We start from the raw sequence: 9,144 nt of genomic DNA, 5'->3' as shown, positions 1-9,144 counted from the left end.
CAAAAGACTTTACCTTTAGGCAGAACAAAAACCTAGGGATCAATTCGATTAATCAGTAGCAAAAGTTAGACGTAATCTCAAAACTTGGCATGGAAAGAGTCTTGAAATCCACTTAAGTTATTCAACATGGATTGTCTATCTCCTGCTTCTTCTCTCAAATTAATAGCAGCCGGCAAAAGAACTTTGAGAATGATATCTGGTGCTTTATTGATTCTCACCCAAATTGTGTTTTCTTGCAGGTTTGTTCATTAAGTTGCTACCCTCATCGACACACAATTAAATTAGTACCGACCAAATATGCTACAATAGAGGATGGTTTCGTGGGTTCTTTCACCTTTACACGAACGACGGTGGAGCTAGAGAGAGAGTTTATGGTGTGCAATTAAAGTTATTCAAATATGTTATTTGCCAGCCTCATCCAGGTTTCAGAACCAACTTATTCTCGAATAATCTCTGCTCAGATCCAATACCTTCCTTATTGTTATCTCACTCTTTAATTTTCTATTGCAGTTTACTCATGATCTTGAGCAACTGGTCATATGGGACCTTACCAAAGAGAGATGCTACACGTTTTTTTTTGTGCAGTTAGTCTCTCTTTCTCTCTCTCTCTCTCTCTCTCTATATATATATATATATATATATATATATATATATATATATATATATATATATATATATATATATATATATATATATATATATATATATATATATATAAAATTTACATATTTAATTTCATTTAATTCCTTTGAAGTGAATAAAGATGAGTAATTAATATATCATAGGTGAAAAAGTTTGGAAACGATAGCCAAATGAGGTTGATAGCTGCAGAGGTTTTGTGGGTCTGCTGAAGCTGCACCAGTATATGCACAGGTTGAGCTTTTTGATGTTTTATTAGATGGTTGCAGAGAAGCAGTTAAAGGAGGAACTATGGACCCTAAGGTTAACTTACTTTCTTAAATTGCTCTATTCTATTCCATTAGAGTTTCTTATCAATTACATGAATAGAAATGGGATTGTGGTTAACTTTAAAAATGTTTTTTTTTATGTTTAATCAAATCAGGGACCATTGTTGGATTTTTTTTGGTGTTCCTGTGAAGGCTAATGATGTATTAAGCCGAGTGGAAGAACTTCAACTCCTTGCAAAACGAGTAAACTGCTATAATGATCCAATCTCACAGTTTCAGGCTTTGATGTACCTCAAACCTGCAACTTGGTCTAAAGGATGTGGCTGGAATCAGAGTAGGTTTTTTCTCACTACATAAATAAATGCAAAGGAACTTGGTAGCTGTTCGTCAGCTAATTCACTACAAGGGACAACCGGATCCATTAAAGGGTGATGCCCTTAATAAGTCTGTAAGAGAAACTGCTCAAGAAGCTTTATCAGCTATATTTGCTGGAGAAGACAACAGTAAACCACCACCACAAGAAGGTCTTACACAATGTATACAAGGTTTTGGAAACACAAACTTTGACGTTCCATCTGATGATAAGAAGTTGTTTCTTAGTGATATGGTTGGCATTGGAAGTGCAACAATCAAGCAAGGGTTAAATAGCTTATCACAAGCTCAAACTCATAATAAAAATGACACAGGAACTTACAGGGGCCCTAATCTGAGAAGATCATTGACTAATGAATTGAGTTACTCTGATAACAAAGAACTTTCTAGTCAGGCTTCACTTTCTTCTAGGTCATCAACAAATGCATCTGGATCTTGGGGTCAAGATCTAAAAACAAGTCAAATAGATACTGAAAATGGGAATGCAAGCTCAAGTTATTCGAATGAAAAGAGTCGTGAAGAGAGGTTATTGGAGACCATTGTAACATCTGGTGGTGTTCGCCTTCAACCTACTTGTGATGTCATTCAGGTGTTCTTAATGGAGGCCTCAAAATTGAATGCAGTAGCTTTAAGTCATGCTCTAGAAGCCAAACTCCAATCTCATATGTGGCAGGTATTTGATTGGTGTGTTTTTTTATCCTATACAAGATTTAGTTTCCTATGTTTGTCACATTGAAATCCTTTCATATCTTGCTTCATTGTTCTTTACACCAGGTACCTGGAACATTATAGATGAAGAAGATGTCCCATGTGGCCCACATTGTTATCTCCGGGTAATTGTTATTTCTCCCCATTTTTTAGCATTACATAGGTATTAGAGTATGAAAAATCGTCTAGAGTATGAAAAAAATAATGTTTTTAAATAATTTATTGCGAACAATAATCCTCCTGAAAGTTTTTCATAGGATAATATGCAAAACACGAGTTTCTTGACTCATTTAGACTTCCACAGACCCTCTGTTTTGTGAAATACAGAAAAATAAATATGATATTTATTTTTCCAAAAGTCAAAAAGGCTAAATTGGAAAAGGTATCAAGTTTTGATAAATAATATCCAGGTAAAAAATTATTACATATGCTAAAGGGTAACAAGCAAGATCTTATATAAATTATTTTTACTTGATTTATTTTTCTAGGTGGTTCGATCTATTGCTTCAATGGTAGATGAGACATTACGCCCCCAACTAATGACACTCCTCCCATGCATTTTCACCTGTGTCCGCCATTCTCATGTTGCTGTCAGACTATCTGCTTCAAGATGCATCACATCAATGGCAAAGTCAATGACAGTCAACATCATGGGCTCAGTAATCGAAAAAATAATCCCTATGTTGGGTGACATGGCATCTGTGAATGCTAGACAAGGAGCAGGGATGCTAATGAGTCTGCTTGTTCAAGTATTAGGCACTGATCTTGTTCCTTATGCAAGGCTGTTAGTTGTCCCTCTTTTAAGGTGTATGAGTGATTGTGATCATTCTGTTAGAAGAAGTGTCACACACAACTTTTCTGCCCTTGTCCCTCTTTTACCCCTTGCACGTGGTGTCTCTCCTCCTCCTGGATTGAGTGAATGACTATTGTCTAGAAGTAGTTGAAATTCACCCTGAGAAGGTATCAGCAAGAGGGTATAAACTGGTTAGCCTTTTTAAAGAGGTTTAACCTTCATGGAATTTTATGTGATGATATGGGGCTTGGTAAAACCCTACAAGCATTAGCAATTATGGCATCTGATATTGTGGAACGAAGAACTTCAAATAACAATGAGGACCCTGCATCTTTAATCATTTGCCCATCTACCCTTGCTGGACACTGGGTATATGAGATTGAAAAATTCATTGATGCCTCTATTATTCTTCATTGATGTCTCTATTATATCTTCACAGTTTCAAAACTACAATGTGATTTGTATAGATGTTTAGCATTTGAGACAGATGTTTTGGAACTATTGTGTTTTGGATGAAGGGCATATAATTAAGAATGCAAAATCGAAAATCACATGTGTTGTCAAACAGCTCAAGGCACAACACAGGCTTTTATTAATTAGAACACCAATTCAGGTTTTTTTATTTGCTCATTGAATTGGAGATTTTATTAGTTTAGTTATTCTGACTATGGTTTGTTTTATGCAGAATAATGTGTTGGAGTTGTGGTCTTTTTTGACTTTTTGATGCCCGAATTTCTTGGAACAGAGAGACATGTATGTTTTTATATCATTTACAATAATATAATATGTTATTCAATGCAACTGATTTTGGGTGTTTTTGTATTTTCAAGCAACTTATGGGAAACCACTAGCTGCAGCTCGTGATTCTAAATTGTAACAACGTAATTTTTCAAAACAATTTTTCATTTAAAAACATTCATTCATTCCCACAATAATCATAAAAACATAATGTGTCCACTGTAACATAACAAAACATGTCCCAAGATCTCGATATCATAAACTCCATAAGTGTGTACGGATCATGCCGGCGCCTTCCCGCGATCCTTGCTAGTACCTGAAACACATCACACAACAACTGTAAGCATAAACGCTTAGTGAGTTCCCCAAAATACCTCATACCCCACATACGCCTTTCCAGGCCATAACTCTGTAGGATCTTCCGATCCGTGTGTCTCAGGGGACTTCCGTCCCAAATCCTGGTAGACCTTCCGGTCCGTACCCTCTTGACCTTCCGGCCCATATCATCTCGACCTTCCGGTCCTTACCATACGTAACATACATAGCACATACATACATATCATCTTGACCTTCCGGTCCTTATCATTCATAGCATACATAACACATACATATCACATAACCGCATATAGCACATACATCATAGCATACAAGACCTTCCGGTCACACATAGGCACCCTTCCAGGTACAGTATAGTGAGAAAACTCACCTCAATGAAGTCGGATAACCTCTCGTGCTCAACGTCCCGACTTAGCCTCCTCCTATTATTCAAATAACATTCCCGATCAATACTCTCTCATGATCTCATCTCTACAGACTGGGTAGAAGGCCATTCTACCCTTCCCTGAACTCTCCTGAATCAGCCTTGACCAGAACCCTAAAGTCAACAAAATTCAACGGTCAACTTTGACCCGACTCGCCGAGTGCACTAGGGTGACTCGGTGAGTACACGCCTGCCCTCTACGCCCCTGGTCCTCCTTTGACTCCCTGAGTCAACCTTATACTCCACGGGTCGTCACAGGTCGTGAGTCGCGGGGCAACTCGACTCGAATCGTCGAATCTGCTCATGGACTCGGCGTGTTCATTCCATGCTCACACTCAAATGACCTTCTGAGGTCAGATCTGTTCCTCTAATCCATAGATCTAACCTTCCCAAGCTCAATAAACACGTAAAGGTTCGAACTTGATACTCATGCGACGTCCAAATGACTCTACTTGATTATTTAGCCCCAAATACAACATCCTAAGTCCATTTCTTTCATATCTCATCATAAAGCAAGATGGATAAGGTCCTCTGGATCACTATGGGTCCAGATCTGAAGCCTAAACATGATAAGGGACCATATCTCCAACAAATCATCCCAATAAAGGGTATAGAAAACCCTAGATCCATGGATTCTTTGTCAAAACAGAAAGAGGATCGATATGTTACCTCAAAGATGATGCCCTTTGCTTGAAAACCACAGATGTGCAACCTCCTTCGCCTCCTCTAAGCTGGAATCAACTTCTTCTTGCAAAATCAACCCACAAAGGTCCAATAATGGCTTCTTCTCTCTCTCAAACGCTCAAGCACTATTAGGGTTTCTCTCAAGGGTCTGGTAGCCGCAAATGGTGGCTATAAGGGTCCTTAAATAGGTCCCAAACCCAAGGAATTAGGGTTACATTAAACAGCGTGGACTCGCCGAGTCCATGAATGGACTCGCCGAGTCCTTCATTAAATCAGGCCAACACATCGCGATCCAACTTGGCGAGTCTGGGCGCCTACTCGCCGAGTCCCCCCTCTAAAACTCATTATAAAATACTTAAAATAGGATACCTGGGAATCCGGATGTTACATAAATGTTCAGCCAAGGATGCTGAAGCAGGTGTACATGTCGTGGAAGCATTGCACAAACAGGTATGGAGGAAACTTTATCTTTGTTTTTAGCAAGAAGAACATTTAGAATTCTTGTAAATATTGGTTTCCATCAAACATCTGTTGTCCCAAGTATGTTAGTTTTTCATCCTCTTACCATAATCACTAATACACAAGAATCATGTTACAAGCATTAAGTTAGTGTTTACAATGACGGAATCAACAAAGGAATGGAATTGCTGATTCTATTTGTGTCATTTCCAGTTTTACATGGTAAAGTAATGCATAAAGTGGGTGTTGTATTTATGGATGTTGGAGGCTTAAAGCTTACTGAATACCTTAAAGAGCAACTTCGTCTAAGAAATCTACATGTTTCTTCATTATACACTGTTCACTCATTGAAAGAGGTACTCCTTAGTCCTTATAAAATATATATTTATTTTCATCATTCTTTTTCTTAATAATGTTTTCTTGTTGTAGAATCTTTGCTATGTTGCTTTTAACTATGAGAGTGAATTAAAGAAGGATAATACAAAAGCATCCTACAAAGTTGCTTCTGAGGGATTCTTTACTCTCGAGAAAGAACGTTTCCAAACAGGAGAGATTCTCTTCCAGCCACATATTGCAGGATTAATGTAATCTTTTATCCACTTTAATATCTATAAACTTATGTCGTTAAATTATTTTTATATAATTTCCAATTTTACCCTTTTTGGTCTCAGAAATACAATGGGTCTACATCAGGCAGTGGCAGATTGCATTGAGCGTTATCATGCTGCCAAAATGAGAACCGATCATACTTGGTTCAGGACAGTTGTGTTGGCTGGAGGCACTGCATGTTTACCAGGGTTACCAGGTATAAATTAATTTATAAATATAAATGTTTTTAATTTTTAATATAATATTAATTTATAAATGCTTCATGTTTTAATTAATTGTAGAAAAATTAGAAAAGGAAGTACATGATCTTCTACCTCCCTCCATATCCAATGGAATTCGTGTTATCATTTCCCCTTATGGTGCAGATTCTGCATGGTATGGAGCAAAACTTCTCAGCAATGTAAGCATCCACAACCCTAATTTTTTTTAATATTTCTTATATGAATTAAAAAAAGTATATTTTAATCTTTGTAGTTGAGCACATTTCCAAATTCATTGTGCATCACTGAGGAGACTCAGTCAAAGTCAAAAAGATCCCTCATATGGTGAAAACTTATATGCTACAAATAAGTGTCTTGTTGTAATCTATATAACTATGTAATAACAATATTTCAGTATTTCATTGAATTAATTTTTTCTCCCTCTTCTTAGTGATGTACAAAGATTACCTTAGCAACTGGTGGGCCCGCTGTTGAATCATATATTTTGAAGGCTCTTCAGGTTGATCGTTCATACTATGAAGATCAATCCATCATACATCCATGTGTGACTGTTTTAAGATGTCTTAATAGCTCTATATATGGTAGTTTCAAGTCTGAAACATAAGAGCTTCTCTTTCAAGAACTCGTATGTTTGTTTTGAAGCTACAATGGTGACATTCAAAATGCTGCTAGAATCGCTTTGTTACAGATAAAGATTTCCATATCAATGGTGCACCACATGATTGATTATGTTTTGGAAAAATCAAGTCCATCAACTGGTACCCCACATGGGAAAAACAAAAAGAAAGTAACAACAGGTAATAATATATTAATCTTTATGATAAATTGTATTCATAATCTGTAAATGTGTCGTTTTTTTAATACAAGTTGTTTTCTACAGTGGGATAGTCACTCCAAGAAAGTATTTGAAGACCTGATTTCCACTATTGTCCCATGTTGGCTATCAAGGACTGAAAATCCAAAAGAAGTGTTACAAGTTTTTTTTGAATATATTACCTGATGTTACTGAACATAGAAGGCTTTCAATCATTGTGCATCTTTTGAGTACTTTAGGGGAGAGTGGAAGCTTAGCTTCATTACAGAAAGGTAAGTTTGTCTATTCCAGATTTATCCTTGCTAAACTGCCATGTGTACATGTGCACATTCTGATTACTTCATTTTCTATGATATTGGTTCAGATCTTGGTCAATTTTCTGCAATATATGAATCCTGCTTTCCAGTTGTTACAAAAGAGTGGGAAAAGTTAGAGACGGTTGGGGTTGGAGTTGCTACATATGAGGTATCTTTGAAGAGATTTAGATTTTTTATGAGCATTTCATGATTTACAGCTTTTGTATTAACTTTTAGACTTGATGCTTACATTGTTACAAAAGAGTGGCCTGTTGTTGTTCGTGTTGACTACATTCCTTCTCGTGTTGACTTACCTGCTTTAGGCCATGGGAAATACGTTGAACTTGTTAATCCATTTCAATGGAAGGTAACTTTCTTCATTGATTTACTTGTTTGCTGCCAATTTGTATGCATAGTCATAGTTTGACTTAATTAGTTGCTTATTTTGTTTATTAGTTGCTTGTTTTCTAGCTTATTATAGTCTCTGATTGGTATCTTGTTATGCTTAAATCTTAAGAGCTATCATGGCAACCTTCAACAGTAGTTTTGGACCGGCACCTTCTTGCAGAAGATATCGTGTACGTGTTCTTGTGCTGCTATTGTGGATTCAGGAACATCCTTGCTTACTGGTCCAACTGTATGTATCTCACGTGAAGCTTCTGTTAGAACTATTAATCTTAGGGATTTCAAGTTTTTCATATTTCTTGTATCTAATTAGTTTGTAAATTTCCGTTACAACTTTTATTGATTTGTTTTATCTTTCCATGGAAAGATTATTTGTATGACATTAAATTTTATGCAATGGATTGTATTTTTGTATATGATATTTTATTTATTATGAGACATTAAATGCAAATTTAATTTGAAAATTAGTAAATCTATAAATAATATTTTTTTTAAACATATAAAATTACGATACGCAAAAATGTGTGTCATCTTCATTTATGACATGGCCTTTCTTAACAGGGGCTTTAATGATACGCAATGCGAGTCGTAAATGCGCGTCGTAAGGTTACGACACGCAAATGTGTGCCGTCTTCCTTTATGACAGGGCGTTCCTTGATACGCATTGCGTGTCGTAAATGTGCGTCGTAAATCGCGTGTCGTAATTGCGCATCGTAAATGTGCGTCATCTATAGACGACGCGCAAAAGCGTGTCGTCTCTCGTTATGACAGGGCTTTCCTTGACATGCATTTGCACGTGGTCTGAGCGTTTTACGACACGCATTGCACGTCGTAAAAGGCTGTTTTTCTAGTAGTGCATAATAACGATTAGCATCCCTTGTGGCAGTTTTGAAGGGTCCACACACATCTGTGTGTACTAGATCCAACAAACCTTCACCCCTAGCACAAGAACCTGTGAAGGGTGACTTTGTCGTTTTTCCAAGTAAGCATGATTCACAACTATCACTGACTTTAGGTCAAATGATTCCAAGACTCCATCCTTTTGGAGTTGGCCTATGCGTTTCTTGCTTACATGTCCTAGACGACAATGCCATAATGATGCTTTATCCAAGTTACTATCATTAGTAGAATCAATACACAACACAATATTTCCTAAATTATCTACAACAGACATAGCTTCATACATACCATCACAAGGTAATGCTTTAAAATAAAACATATTATTAAAGAAAGCATTTATTCCACCAACTTCATTCTCAAAAGAAAGGTAAACCATTGTTTGACAAAGCATGAAAGGAAATAACATTTCTTGCCATTTCAGGCGAATAACAACATTTATTCAAATCTAAAGTAAACCACTACTTAGCAACAAAGTAT

General features: G+C 36.6%; 2 protein-coding genes across 2 annotated transcripts; both read left to right on the top strand.

Annotated features, from left to right (window-relative positions):
- The first annotated feature begins 1,269 nt into the window (after positions 1 to 1,269).
- On the top strand, positions 1,270 to 2,911 carry LOC145111093 (protein MODIFIED TRANSPORT TO THE VACUOLE 1-like). The gene is made up of 2 exons (XM_079047393.1): positions 1,270 to 1,953; positions 2,477 to 2,911. The coding sequence occupies exons 1-2, from the start codon at positions 1,270 to 1,272 to the stop codon at positions 2,909 to 2,911; spliced, it is 1,119 nt and encodes a 372-aa protein (XP_078903519.1).
- Positions 2,912 to 5,415: 2,504 nt separating this feature from the next.
- Positions 5,416 to 7,833, top strand: LOC145111092 (actin-related protein 8-like). Its single transcript, XM_079047392.1, has 12 exons — positions 5,416 to 5,503; positions 5,636 to 5,778; positions 5,852 to 6,006; positions 6,094 to 6,227; positions 6,313 to 6,431; positions 6,506 to 6,576; positions 6,895 to 7,039; positions 7,133 to 7,221; positions 7,268 to 7,338; positions 7,431 to 7,494; positions 7,600 to 7,729; positions 7,819 to 7,833. Exons 1-12 carry the CDS (start codon positions 5,416 to 5,418, stop codon positions 7,831 to 7,833), a joined length of 1,224 nt encoding a protein of 407 aa, XP_078903518.1.
- The last annotated feature ends 1,311 nt before the right edge of the window (positions 7,834 to 9,144 follow it).

This window comes from Lactuca virosa, chromosome 5, assembly GCF_052849685.1.
Source record: "Lactuca virosa cultivar CGN04683 chromosome 5, Lactuca_virosa_CGN04683_v6, whole genome shotgun sequence".
In the NCBI taxonomy this organism is placed as follows: domain Eukaryota; kingdom Viridiplantae; phylum Streptophyta; class Magnoliopsida; order Asterales; family Asteraceae; genus Lactuca; species Lactuca virosa.
The sequence above is the reverse complement of the archived record's forward strand: the minus strand, read 5'-3'. Positions and strand labels throughout refer to the sequence as shown.